This window comes from Solea solea, chromosome 5 (genome assembly GCF_958295425.1).
Source record: "Solea solea chromosome 5, fSolSol10.1, whole genome shotgun sequence".
Lineage (NCBI taxonomy): Eukaryota > Metazoa > Chordata > Actinopteri > Pleuronectiformes > Soleidae > Solea > Solea solea.
The window spans coordinates 6727870-6742563 of NC_081138.1; the positions used below are offsets into that span (position 1 = coordinate 6727870).

The window sequence follows — 14694 nt, forward strand, 5'->3', positions numbered from 1 at the left end:
TGCTTTTTCTCTGCTTACTCCCAATGCAGCCCTACAGTTCTCAGCAGGCAGACGGAGCTCGGCATACCACCTGCCCTGTCTGTGTTAGCTGTCATTCAGATGTGCATGAGAATGTAACCCTAGCATGTTCACAATAATCAACTCTCACCAGCCTGACACTCTTTCCCTTCAGCTATCGGCACCTCTCATATTGCGGGGGAAATCCAGTGTCGACTCCATTTTTTCATACTGTACATTAGAGACCAACTTCCCTTGTAATTATTCTCTTGTGTCCTAAGGCAAGAGAAGATTGACAAGAAAAACCAACATAAAGTTGTCCAGTGTCTCAAGGCCTTCATGAACAATAAGGTAAATGAAAAAACTCTGTTTTTTTTCTTTTGGAAATTAACCATAACTGATCAAAAACAAATTCATAAAATCACTAAACCAATGTAATAAACTGATTAACTCTTCTGATTGTTGTCTTGAGACATGTGTCTAATGGCATAATCGCCCCCACATTAACTTTAATTAGAAGTGTTTGCATTTTGATGAGCCTTTGATGGAGGTGGGATGGTGCTTTTACATGGAATCCCCAACGTCACATTTCAGTTAAAGTATTTATTTATTGTAAAACAAATTTTGCCACGAATTATGATAATTTTCTCCATTATTTGGTGAACAATAATAATATTAAGAAATAACTTAATGTTTTTTGAGTCTGATCTCTCAGGGTTTCTTTAATCCCATCAACATCGTCTTCTGGTGTTTTCCATTTAATGGCCAAATTACAGGAGTCTCAGTCTACAAACAGGCACCATTCTGGAGTTAGTGTTTTTTTATGACTCAGGAACTATGAGAGAGTGTGTGTGAATATCAGCATGCAAGTGAGGAAAATGAGTTTACTTTAAAGCTACAGTGTCTAACTTTGTTGATGTTATAATTCTGCCTCTGGTCTTTGAGAACGGAAATGATTTAACATTATTTTAGAGCTGGGCAATATATTGATATTATATCTATATTGTGACATGAGGCTGTATATGGTCTTGGATTTTGGATATAGTCATATTGTGATAAGGTGTCTGTGATTATTTTCCCTGGTTTTAAAGGCTGTTGCATAAATAATAATCATATTTATTATCTTGAATACATTAGAGAAATACAATACATATTTTAAATTAAATGTTATATATTCATAAAAATACTTGAAATCATCACAATTATATTTTTTTATAGTTATTTAATTTTAAGCCTCACTATTTGTTACAGCAAGATTTTACCACATTTATAGGCAATTTCATTGTTCCTAACACACAAAAAATATCCTTCATTTAACATTAAAAAGAAATAAAACCGGATCATAAACACTAGATATATTATTTTAGGGTGGCTTTACAGTGTAATGTCACTCTCCTTTGAGAAGCACAAACATCTGAAAAGAAAGAAAGTTTGTAGTTTGTTTTTAAGAAGGAAAAAAAAAATTCTTACATAGTAAATTGACTTTGGTGTGATCATTTTTGAGATCTTATTTTTAAGCCATATTGCCCAGTCCTAAGGTTTGGTATATTTGAGATAACCATCCTCCATTTTATCGTCAGTATTTTAAAATATACCCAAATTTACATTTAATTATTAAGTTAATTAACAGGAAAGTTTTTTAATTTCACATTTTCAACACTTTCCAATTAAGCGACTGATAATTTAATTAGTTTGTTTGTAGAATTATTTTTAATTAAGCCCCGGAATTAAACTAAAAAATAATAAGATCGTATTGTGATAAGATTATTCCACTTAGAGGTGAAAGACAGTTATATTGAATTATTGCCCACTCGGGCATTAAATGAGTTTTGCTTCGTGCTTCAGTCGCATAGCTTTTCTTTCTTTCGTGCTGTTACATCAAAGATGCTGCATAGGAGGAGAAAAAAAAAGATTCTCGCCAGATGGAGCTAAAACCCAGTGGAGACACACGTATACAAGCGCTCTGGCACAAAGTGTGCTGCAAGGTCTCATGTAATCCTGTGTCTCAATAGACGCCAGACACCAGCATTTACCCGTAGGCCTCTCTGTTAGCCCAGACCTTTCCCTGGCTGGAGATGCATCTTGGGATGGAATGTACCCACAATGCCAAGAAGGCAGGTGTTGTCTGCCAGCTGTCAGTGCAGCCTCTTTCTTCTGCCTACTTGCATCAAGTCACACACTTGAAACAACAACGTAATGTGGTATTAACAGTTGCAACATTGTGATGGTAGCCTTAAACAGTGTATTAAAGCAACACTATGCAACTTGTTTAAAGCTTAAAATCATAAGAAAATTAATTAAACATTTAGGGAGAATGCTGCCACCTCCACTTCCCTGCACCTTTGTCCTCGTAGTATGTAACTTGATGATAATTATGGACTAAAACGGCCAGAATCAAGCCTTGCATGTCCAAGAGTGATGTGCACCAAGATCAAGACCAAGACAAGTCATCTGCTTGCGGCAAATAATCCAGAAAGTCCAATTAAATTATTATGTCTTATTATTTTAATAAATTGAGTAATTGTTTTGGTCCAAAAAATATTGTGTTTCTCAAACCTCCAAATGCCAAGGCACTCAAGTGAACTGTTTTGTCCACAAACCGACACCAGAAAATATTCACAAGTATGAAGCTGAAAAATCAGAGAGCTTGTTTAGTTATTAAAAACCAGTCAATGATCAAAGTTTAATATTTGATGAATTGTTGTCCTAAAGTCCTAAACTATACAAAATAGCAAAAATAATCATAAAATGTAGCTATTTATTTAACTGTTCAAATTAAATTCCAAAATCCGAATACATCACCTATTTGTTTTGCCTTTTGTTTTTTTTAATTTAAATTACAAAATAAAGGCAAACAATTTATTAATACATTTGTTCAGGCATTACTGAATATTTTTTTCTGTAAATAAAAACAAGGTAATGCAGTTTTGAATGTTGCTCAACTTGGCTTCATTGCTCCTCTTTGTATACTGTTGTTAGCACATGCTATTGTACTGGCAACTGCAAATATGTTTTGGTTTTTTCCTTTTTGTTTTGTAGTGATTCCGACTATGTGGCAAAAGTCATGCTGTGCAATTATTTGCAATCTATTTAATTAAGATCTTTTAATAACATAAATGTTCTAGTTGCCATTTTCAGTTGTACGATGATAAATAAATAAATAATCCTGGGCCAGTGTCTGAGTGACATTGCCTATACTTCTCGTTTCACAGATTAATTAAATCACTTTTATCTTTGAGTCATTGAAGTGCATGTAAATATGTTGCGCCTGTGCTTTTAAGTCTATGAGACATTGGGCTCTTGATGTTAATTAGCACATATTTGGGTCAACATGTTTTGTTTTGTGTTCTTTGCAGTATGGCTTGGATCGAATCCTGGGGGAAGAGAAAAGTCTTGCTCTACTGGCAAGAGCCATTGATCCCACCCAGTCTGCCATGATGACAGATGTGGTGAAGGTGCTGTCGGCCATATGCATTGTGGGCGAGGAGAACACGTACGCACTGGCTTATTTTCTTCTATCCAGATGTTCATATCTTATTGCTTTTCTAATGCTGAAAAACTTTGTCCCATTGTTTATGTTTTACTTAGCATTATGATGTATCACTGTATTTTGATACTGTAGTACATTGTTGACTCTCTACTAGTAATCTACAGGTATTCAGTACCGTGTCAACAGATAATCAGTTGACAGTTATTTATATTTACTGTTGACAACAGTCTTTTACTTTAATTACGTTGTCCTGACACTTTTACAGATGCAAGTGTAATTTCACTACTAATAGTCTGTTGACAGCCAACAGATAAGTAACTCATTGTCACCTAATCTATGATTAGATGTTTACATGACAATAAACATTATTGTCAACAGATAATCAACTAAGAATTGATCATACTTGTGATCATATGTTGACATGATCATATATTTTAAATAGCATGCATAAAATTAAGTTGTAATTAATTTACCAAACAACTCTCGGCAACAGTTTGTTTATCAATTCAAAATGATATTCGGTTTTACACAAGGACTGTAAATTAGTCGCTATGTTGTGCACAACTTTGCTGTTGTCATGATTTTTGTTGTGATTTGGGTCATGATACTTTGCTATCTTGGGTCACCATATAGAATGTTTGGGAATGGAGATTGACCCAGGGTCCCCTCCAGGAAAGTGGATGGATAATTTGTAAAGATTGCATAATATGTATTTTTGAAGACCATTACTGGTTTGTTTTTTATTTTATTCATTATTAAGTTTGAATCAAATTTCTCTTCAGATCTTGAAGAGGAAAAACTGACCCACTTTGCTCACATTGACCTCTGATACAATGAATCTAGTTTGTAGTCAATTCAGTATTTTTTTTCACTCACGCTTTCTATGTTCTCTTTTAGTCTGGAGAAGGTCCTTGAAGCCATTACCACAGCAGGGGAATGGCGAGCCATTGAGAGATTCAGTCCCATTGTGAAAGGACTTGGTGATCGCTCAGTTCAGTTGCAGGTAAGTCCACGTACACACTCTCTCTACAACATAGCTGTTGGAACAAACATCTGTAATGTAACAAGCCCTGCTGATACAGCTTCATAATCTTATTTTTCTTTATTTGCAGTAATGAACATAATTATCTCTACTGTATATCCAGCAAAACTTTTTTCAGTACAATTTAAATAAACAGCTGCAGTGAGATAATTTGTGTAAGAAGAGAAGAAAATAAAACAAACAAACAGCAGTACTTGCTTTATATTTGAGGTATTGTACTATGGGCTGTTTTAAACTGAGACAGCATCAGTTGCTGTTGCAATGATCCAGTTTTTGATTGAAGTATGTTGTGTGCATTTGAATTTAGATTCAGGGTTAGGGTTAGGGTTTAGGGATTTAGAAAAAAAATACTACTCATTAATTCAGTATATATCCATACATTGTGGACATAAAACTAGAAGATACAGCTATCAGTTGTGTTGGTTGTTTTGTATTCCCTTGCAATGACCGATGCTGAACTCAATTAAAAGATGAAATCATTGCTTTTTGCCCCCTGTAGTATTATCTCTGCCATTTGCATTCAGTTTGCTTTAACTACCTTGACAGGTGCAAATGTGTACAGGGGCGGTAAGAAGAAGGGAACAGCAGGGGACAATATTGAGGGGGATAAAGATGTTAATATGAGACCCTGAAAAAAGACAAAAAGAAAAAACAGGATTTAGGGTTGCACTGGAAGCTGGGGCATATAATCCACATCTGTGACTACAACACCATAGCCTCGTATACTGGAGGGTTTATAAAGCCTTAGTTGTGTTGTGGTTTTTTTCTCATGCTTTATTTCCTCCCACTTCCTAATACACAGCAGAGATCCCTTTAAATCCAATGTATTATTTAAGCAAAAATATTGTTTTATATCCCAACCATAGCACTGGTAAAGTTTGGCCAAAGGCTTTCTGTTCTACTTGACTACATTTATACACATAGTTCCCTCTGGCTGCATTTCCACTCTCTGGGAAAGTAAAGTGTAAACAAACACATGTGGGACCCAATTCAAAGATGTTTGTGTTTTCACTCTTTCCTTCTTCAGGCATTTGTAATATACTTTGGCATTAATAAGCCCTAGGGCTGTCAATTTTATTCTCGAAATTCAATACTATTTTGTACATGGGATGTTAAGTTTACGTTCAAATTGTAATGACCTGCCTTAAAATGCATAAGCGCCTATTGAAGTAGTTAATCCTTAGAATCCAGTAGAAGGGGGATTCAAGATGTTTATTGACCATTTGGGCGCAAAGGAAATATTGTGCAAATCTTCCAGAGTTGGTCATTTGAAAGACAGAGAAAAAAAGAACAAGGCAACAATAATTTGGTTGAAGATGCAACACTATAAAAAATACAATGTATAAATAATTCTCAAGAAAGATGTAAACAAAACCTACTAATACCTACTACCGTATCATATGACTTTGTCAGGTTGACAGACTGGCAAATAATATCAGAAAATAAGTCAAGCAATTTGCTTTGACTTTTGGCTATAGACATGCAGCGTCACTGACGACGTCTGCTAAAATATAAGCCAACTCCTTTACTTGTGGTTGTCATTAAGGGGAAACAAGGATGTAATCATGAGGGGACAAAAGTTAAATAACACTAAAAAAATTCAGCGCCTTAAATGTACGTATTTTTCACTTTCTTTGCTCAATTTGACAAAGGAATAATTGAGACTGAATAGTTTAGACAAAACAAGACATTTGAGAATATCATCCTTTTGAGGTTTGGTCAACATTTTCTGACATTTTATGTACCAGACACCTAATTAAATATTTGGGAAAATAAGAAAAAATATGAAAATGATCTTAACTTGCACCCCTGTTGACAACCCTAATTCATACATAAAATCTTGACTCGTACTCTACTAATCTTGTACAATTCTCTAAAGTATGTACTGTAGGTTACCTTTTTATTGATTAAACATGGTCTCATATTGATTTATATATATATATATATATATATATATATATATATATATATATATATATATATATATATATATATATATATATATATATAGTACACATATAGACTATATGCATTATATACAAAATACATAAGTAGATACTAAAAGCCACAGAATATGTAGATGCCAGATAATAATTCAAATGATTGCCACAGTCTTTTAATATATCTGTAGCACTGGATTGTTGAGGCAGTGGAATGTCTAGACAGACATTTTGTGACACTTTGTAATGTCACCTACCTGCATTACAATGTTAAAATATTACTCCAGAGAGAGGAAATTACTCGACTCGGCTGCAACGACAAAAACAAGCGTGCGCTGTCAGACTGATAATGAACCTTAAAGCATCTGAATATCCTCCCTGAGCTGTAGCATTGTCATACCCTCTTTTCACACATGAGTGCACTGCTTTGCTGATCAATAATAGATTTTTCTGTCTGTGTTTGCCCGCGCTGTTGAAGAGTCACAGGATGGAGGAGTCCCCACGTACTGAGCCAAACTCGGGCGGGAATGAAAAACAGCTTCCAAAAGAGCGAGTTTGCCCTTAAATTGACTGTTGGTTAATTTTGTGTGTATGGGTCTGCAGTTGTTTCATTAATATTAAAATCAGCCCCCCTCAGTTAGCGACTGGAGAAAATAGACATGCATTAGTTATGGTCCTCTGCTTCCAAGGGACATAACTCATTAAGAATGCATCCCAGCATGCTTTTCATCAACTTCTGGAAAAAGTCTGTCGCCTTTTTTTTCCTCCTCTGATTTTCTCTCTTTCTCTCTCTCCTCTCCTCTCCCCCCCTCCTACTTTTTCTCCCTTTACTCCATCTTCTCTTCATGTTGCAGGTGGCGTGCATGCAGCTCATCAATGCACTAGTAACATCTCCTGATGAGCTGGACTTCAGGCTACACATCAGAAATGAATTTATGCGGTGTGGCCTGAAAGAGATATTGCCGGTAAGCGCAGCAAAACCACACACACACTCACACACACATAGACACATGATATAAACTCAAACTCACCATGTATTAATATTTAAATGAGTGGTCCACTTCAGTTAAATATTGTAGATTTGCTCCTGCAAATAATTTATTAAACACAGAGGAGAGTTTTTGTCCATTTGTCTGTGTCCATGCCAATATTCAGTTGCATGGGCTAATATTTATCCCCCTGGTTCTTATACCATATATCTAATAATAGGGGTATGAATCTTAAGGTTAAGATTCTAATGCAATTGTATAATTGCATCTTAATGCATGCTTTTTTTGGAAAACGATGTATTGAAAGTTCCATTATTATATTCTTAACTGTATTTACTTCCATTTCCATTTATCAATACATAATGGAATAACATATTTCATTGGAAACTATGGCTGGGCAGTATATTGATATTTTAGCATGACATGAGACAAAATATTGTCTTAGATGTCATATCATCTGTGATGAATTTTCCTGGTTTTAAAGGCTGTTGCATTGATTATCATCACATTTCATTTAATAACAATTCCTTCATTTTAAGTCTACTTATTTGTGGAATTTTACCACATTTGTAGGGAATTTCATTATTTCTGACACATGTAAATATCCTTCATTTAATGTTTAAAACCCAAATAAATAAACCAGATACTATCTGAAAGGTAATACGTGTATTTTAAGATCATGTAAATATCCTTCATTTAACACTGAAAAGCCAAAAGAAAACTTTTCATGAGTCCAGAAAAACAATCTTCACACTATGTCCACATTGCACATGATGTTGTGTTAGTTAAGTATTTTAGTTTTACACAGGTTTCACATAGCGCACAGCGTGGCTTTTGTCCAGCTTGCTTCTTCCCCTGTACTTCATAGAAGCCAACAATTTTTCCACAATCCAGATCGTGCTGGTCAGATTTTGTCTGTAAAATGATGGACACTTCTCACCCCCAGTGTTCGCCATCTTGGCTGTATGAAGTGGGAGGGGGTGGGACCAGAAACTATATTTTTAAACTTCTGAAAATTGCAGCTGTGGATGAAGGACATGTCAACAGCACAACAGCTTTGTAATTTCTGTGTTGAATGACACAAGGGCAAAGCAGATGGCAGATATCCCGGCAGGAAATCAATTTGGAGTCACATTTTGACATTGTCATTTCCAGTCAGTGCCATGAACGGCCATGTTGGAGTTCAAGCACTATCCCAGCCAGCAATTATACTGTGCACATGTTATGTGTCCTGGCTATGGCTGAACAATTTAGGTAAAATTATCTCAATGTGATTGTGTGAAATAACCACTGTGCAATATAGATTTACACAGTGTGTAACAGTGTTACACAATGATGTACTAACATTTACTTTCTATTCATGTTGTAGCATATTCCAACACTTAATTATGTAAATAGTAGGTATAAGGCTAGGAGATATGGCTTATAAATATCAATATTTTTAGGCTATAGCCAGATATACAAGATATATGTGGGTATAAAGCTGCACACAGGTTGTTTCTCTGGAGTCATGAAAAGTTGCTCTGTATTACATGATCATAAAGTACACGTATTGCCTTTCAGATAGTATCTGGTTTATTTATTTGGGTTTTTAACGATATTTACGTGTGAAATGATGAAATTTACTATAAATATGGTCAAATTTTGCTAGATGCCGAGTGGGATATTTGCCCCCCTCCAGTTCACGCTGAGCATCGTAAAATAGCTCCAAAAAATCACACTAACATGCTGAAATTGTCAGGAGTTACGCATGCAGTGGCGTCAGGTCTGCCCTCTCCATCAAACAGGGAACAGATTTGCTCTTCACCACACATGAACAGCGATGATTCATAACAAACAACATATAATTTACAAACTGCAAGAAATGTGTTTTATGAGCGGAAAAAATGAAACCCGTGGCCCGACCTGCCTCATTAGCAGATTTTTTTGGACCGAACCCGTTAAGAACTCTAATATCTATATATTGCCCAGCCCTAATAGTTGGTTAAACATGGTTAACTTATTTTAATTCACTTATTTTTGATTGACATTCTATCCTTTTCTGTTGCTGTTTATGTATTGTCTATATACTGTGCATTATTATTACTATTCCATTCATTCAGTCTTGGTTATTGTGATACAGATAGATATTTCTATTACTATTGTATATAATTCTTATTCTTATCTTGTGTACTCTACGTATACTTACAGGTTGTGCCCCGCCTAGGGATTAATAAAGTATTGCTGATTCTGATAAAACATGAATGATTTAAATATGAACAATTAATTAGTAGCCTTTGCTTGTTGCTAATTGCATTGTTTCAAACTTTTTAATTTTTAATAGATTGTTCAGCCCTAGCCCTGACACAAGTTTTCTATTTGAGAGACAGAAAATGCTTCTATAGCTGCCAAAAAATAGGACATAAATAAAAAAAATCTAAATGAGAAACTGCACCTGTATATCCCGATAAGTAACTGCATGTAGAATGAGCTCTCTGTCTTGACTTAATCTTGATGCTTCCCCCCGCTTTTTTGCTTGTATCATAGTATTACTTTCTCTGTGATATATTTAATGTCACATTCTCTCTTATTATTTGACCCCCCCCACTTCATTTATAGCAACTAACATCCATCAGGAACGAGGCTCTTGACATTCAGCTGAAGGTATTTATGGAGCACAAAGAAGAGGACTTGATGGAGTTCTCTCATCGGCTGGAAGACATCAGGAGTGAAGTGGAATATCCTTGTTATTATCATGGCAGTAGCATAAAACTGCTAAAAAAGTTTTTTCATACACATTTAAAAAAAAAAGTGTTAAGCTGAGGTCAGTTGTTTTTGAGTAGATGCTACATAGCAAAAAGTGTAAAATTAAAGTAGCATCCATGTATCTTTTTATGAATTTCCATTCCTTTGGCTTTGGAAATGCTACTTCCATTCATGTACGAGTCCTTGACTCTCTGCACTGATGTGGGGGATGTATTCAATATTGTGCAGAGCACACTGAAGGACAGCAGCGCAGAGCCCTATTTTCTCTCTATACTGCAGCACCTGATGCTTATACGCAATGACTACTTGGTCAGGTAAAAACTGCAGTACACACACACACACAGCATTAACTTATTTATTAACTTTTTGGAACATTTCTTTCCTTCTAATTTTTCTATTTTATTTTCTAGAGCTGTCACCTTTTCCTAAATTCAAATTTGATGATATTGACATGACATGCTACTTCTTCAAAGATATTATTTACCATTACAGTGGATCAGTGGTATAGCAAGTTGTCTTTCAACTTGAAGGTTGTGGGTTTGGTTTCCTGCTCTGCTAGTCAACATGCTGATGTGTCCTAACAAGACACCTAACCCCATGTTGCTCCTGACATTTGGCCTGTGGCTGGGTATGAAAAACGTGTGATTGAAAGTGTGCTACACATAGATGCGCTGTATGAATGTGTGAGTGAATAGGTGTAAAACAGTGAATGGCAAAAACTAGTGTAAAGCAGTTTTATGCTAACAGCTGAGTCCGCAGATCTGTTACTTTGTTGTCTACAGTGTAGAACCAGAAATACTTCACTTTTACTTATGTTTATTTCTATAGCGTTTAGCATGTTAGTGTTAAATTGAATGAATATCTGAATTTTGGATAAAAAGTGACAGCTCTAGACATTATGCCTCTCCCTTGTTTGCTCTCCACATACATCTGTGTCTTGTTCTGTGTGATGATGATGATGATGATGGAAGACATATAACATATGAGACCTTGTGTCCGCGTACTAGCAAAGAAGCTTGTGTTTTGTTGAGGGTCTCACTCTTTCTGAGTTCAGCCCTTCCAATGACACCGTCTAACAAAGAGAATGCCGTCTCTTTTATCTCCAAGCCATCTTACAACATCCACGGCTCCAGAGTATTTCTCATCTCCTACTAGTCGTACTTTTCAAAGACTTATTTCATATTGGTTCACTCACAGCTGGGTGCGGGTTAAAGTTTGGCTTGATCAAAAGACGGAGCTCCAAACAGAGGGCATATGAAATTCATCACCTGCAGTTTTCTCTCTCACTCAGGCACCTCAGGGTTCTCTGTTTACTAATTAGAAAACTACTGAAATGTTAATATTTATATACTTACGCCATCTTTTGTGAAAGCATTAATATCAGTTTTTGTATACATAGAAAGAAATGCACACTCCCTAATAGGGATAAATCAAGATCAAGTCAAGATGTGGTCTTAGATTTCGTTTATTGTCATATCGTGATAAGGTATTTTTGATAATGTCCTGGTTTTAAAGGCTGACACATTGGTAATAGCCATGTTTATTATATTGAATAACTGTGCGAATATATTATATAAATTGATTAAGAAGTACATGGAATTGACAAAATAATATTTAGGAAAAGTCATTTACACTTAAGCAATGTTCAAATAATTTCCTGTGTGCAGCATGGGGACGTCTCCGGGCGACAGATCTTACCACTATACAGAAAATGCAGCTTCTTCCCTCATGCCATTAGACTACTCAACAGCCACAAACCTCTGCCACTGCCCCCTCCAACTCCCCCATTATCAACACAGGACTTAATATCATGCTCTGCCTTTTACATCATCTATATCATATCCTGTTTCCACTGATTATACTGCAGTGACTCATACACTCACACATAATGTGTGTGTTTGTATATTATGTGTGAAAAATAACATGTTATTTTTGCACATGACACTTTGAATCCTTGAATCCACAGAGAGAATTGTGTAGACTTAATCAGTATTGCCTAAACTCATTTGACCATGATTTTGAAAGTAACCAACATTTGTTTATATTTAAAGCTACATCTTGCTTTTTATTCTTAGTGTATTAGTAGTAATACAACCTGTTGTGCATTCTTGCACAGGGCTTCAAAACTCACAGCGTTCATGCCTTATTCTCTTTGATTTTTAAGTCTTTTGTCTTCTTTCAGACCAAGATTCTTCTTTCTTCTTTTGAGGATGAACAGCATCCTCAAAATATAGATTATATTTTGAGGATATTGCCATTGTCATTATTTTAAGAAGATATATATAGAGAGGGCAGTTTCCCTTTCGTAATCGATGCTCATAAATCTCAGAGTAGGGATTAGGACTCTCAGTGGCATTGTTGCAAGATCATGAGTAGATTAGGCTCTTTCTCTTTAACTTGTAAAAGCACAGTGACTCCCTGTCTCATATGTTGTCTGTGATTGCATCATAATATTTTCTTTGTTGCATGTCCCGGGTTATTGTGTGATCAGTGTATTCAACAGAGGCACTTGAAATGATTCAACTGGAATTACTCAGCATTGGCTAATAGGTTGGTGTGTATTCTCCATGGTCCACGATCATAAAAAACAGTGCGTATATTGGCATTACTGGTCTATAGAGCAAATGGGTGTTTTATTAGCTGTGAAGAAAGTAAAATCCTCAACTTGTGCCTCATGCTGGCTGAAGTATAGTTACACAATTAAAAAAAATTACGCAATTGTTATGTTTTTTAATCAATCATCAGTCAATGCAAAAGCCCTTAGTCGCGAGTGCAGCCGCAGCTAACGTTAGCGGCGAAGACGTTAGCAATTTAGCGAGCCATAGCAAAGCTCTTCGCCAAACTAAACTGAATGAGTAACACCCCACGTATGAGTAAGTCTGCGACCGACTGGCTACTTCATATGGACCCGATGTTTTATTTTTAATTTGTATTTTCGAATTATTTGGAGTTTGACAAAAGAACACAGCGGAATGTAAATGGCTGCATCTGTTCAAGTTTGTTAAAACAATAAATTACTTTATGAAGCCACTTTTTTTTGTTTCTACGTAATTTTTAGGTAAGATTAAAAAAGAGATTAATTAGATCAATTAATTACAGATCATAATTATTTAATCTCTCAATTTTTTTAATCTCTTGATGGCACTACATTTAGGGCTATTAATCCATTATTAAATTAATTGTCAACGGTTTTGGTAATTGATTAATCGTTTTTTTCTGTTTTTTTTTAAATAATTAAAACAAGCTCTGTGATTGTTCATCTTCTTAAATGTGAATATTTTCTGATTCTCCTTCCTCCTTTCTCCATATAACAAATATATCATTAAAACGGAAACATTTTGATTTGTGGACAATTTCTGACATTTTATGAACCATACGATGAAGCAATTAATTTAGAAAGTAATCAACAGATTATCATCAGTGTTCAGCCTTAGTGCCATCCATGGTTGGTAGTTGCACATTGCAATCAACCCAATTCTGTTCCTATGGCAGAAAAACATAACAGGCTCCAGGAATGAGAATCCACTCCCATGTAATATGAAGGTCTGATTCTAAAGTGACAAACACAGCAGTTGTTTTTCCGGTGATAATAAATAGATGAAATCATAATTTTAAACGTTGTATACATTTTCTGTCAGCAGTTCCCTCCTAAATAATAAATGAAACAAACTGACTTGTAGAGGTGTGGAAGTCCTCTGTTCACATCATCATCATCAGCAGCCCTAACTTGTATTTTAATGGTATGTTAAGAATCTTTGTTGATTTTGATTTTGATTTTGATTATTCAACATTTCCTTTATATCTTCTCTCTTGTTCTGCTTTTATTTTAGACAGACCACTTTCTCTCACACCTGAAGCTGCTACTCTACAAATACATACACCCAACAGATCAGAAACATGGGATTAAATGAACTAAAGTGATGTCTCTTTCTGTAACTACATCTCTTTCCCCCTGTCACTCTCAGGCCCCAGTACTTTAAGATCATTGAGGAGTGTGTGTCTCAGATTGTTCTCCACCGCAGTGGCACTGACCCAGACTTCAGTTACCGCAAGCGCCTTGATGTGGACTTCAGCCACCTCTTAGGCAAGTCACACACTTATGACCATCTACTAAACATTGCATGATTTTCATATGACTATTTCTAGTTTTTAAATCACAAATTTAATTAAACAATTGTTTTGTGTTTTCAGAAGTATGTGTGGATAAGGCTCGAACTGATGAGTATGAACAAAGAGCTTCCGAACTGGCACAGAAGGCAAGTGCTGCTTGTTTTCATTCTACTACAGATCACCCATTAAAGGGGCTAAATCGGCCATTAAAGGGGCTTAATGTAAGTTCCAGAAACAGTTAGACTCGTGTGGCAGTAACTGAACTGCAGCCTCATCACGATGCTTATGCTTGCCAGAGCTTCAGGACAGCCTTCAAGTAAGTGGTGACACAGGAAACTGCAGTATTTTACTAATAGATAAGATACACATTAATGAGGTTAA

The 14694-nt window shown here is 35.6% G+C and overlaps 1 protein-coding gene across 3 annotated transcripts in view; it reads left to right on the forward strand.

Annotated features, from left to right (window-relative positions):
* LOC131459966 (protein diaphanous homolog 3-like) overlaps positions 1-14694 on the forward strand; it is a 231728-nt gene that overhangs the window by 30486 nt on the left and 186548 nt on the right. For all 3 annotated transcript variants that reach the window (XM_058630164.1, XM_058630166.1, XM_058630165.1), the window contains 8 exons: positions 279-348; positions 3354-3490; positions 4385-4490; positions 7324-7434; positions 10057-10175; positions 10401-10517; positions 14169-14287; positions 14395-14459. In XM_058630164.1, the coding sequence (XP_058486147.1) occupies positions 279-348; positions 3354-3490; positions 4385-4490; positions 7324-7434; positions 10057-10175; positions 10401-10517; positions 14169-14287; positions 14395-14459 (844 nt within the window). The remainder of the gene's footprint in view (positions 1-278; positions 349-3353; positions 3491-4384; positions 4491-7323; positions 7435-10056; positions 10176-10400; positions 10518-14168; positions 14288-14394; positions 14460-14694) is intronic.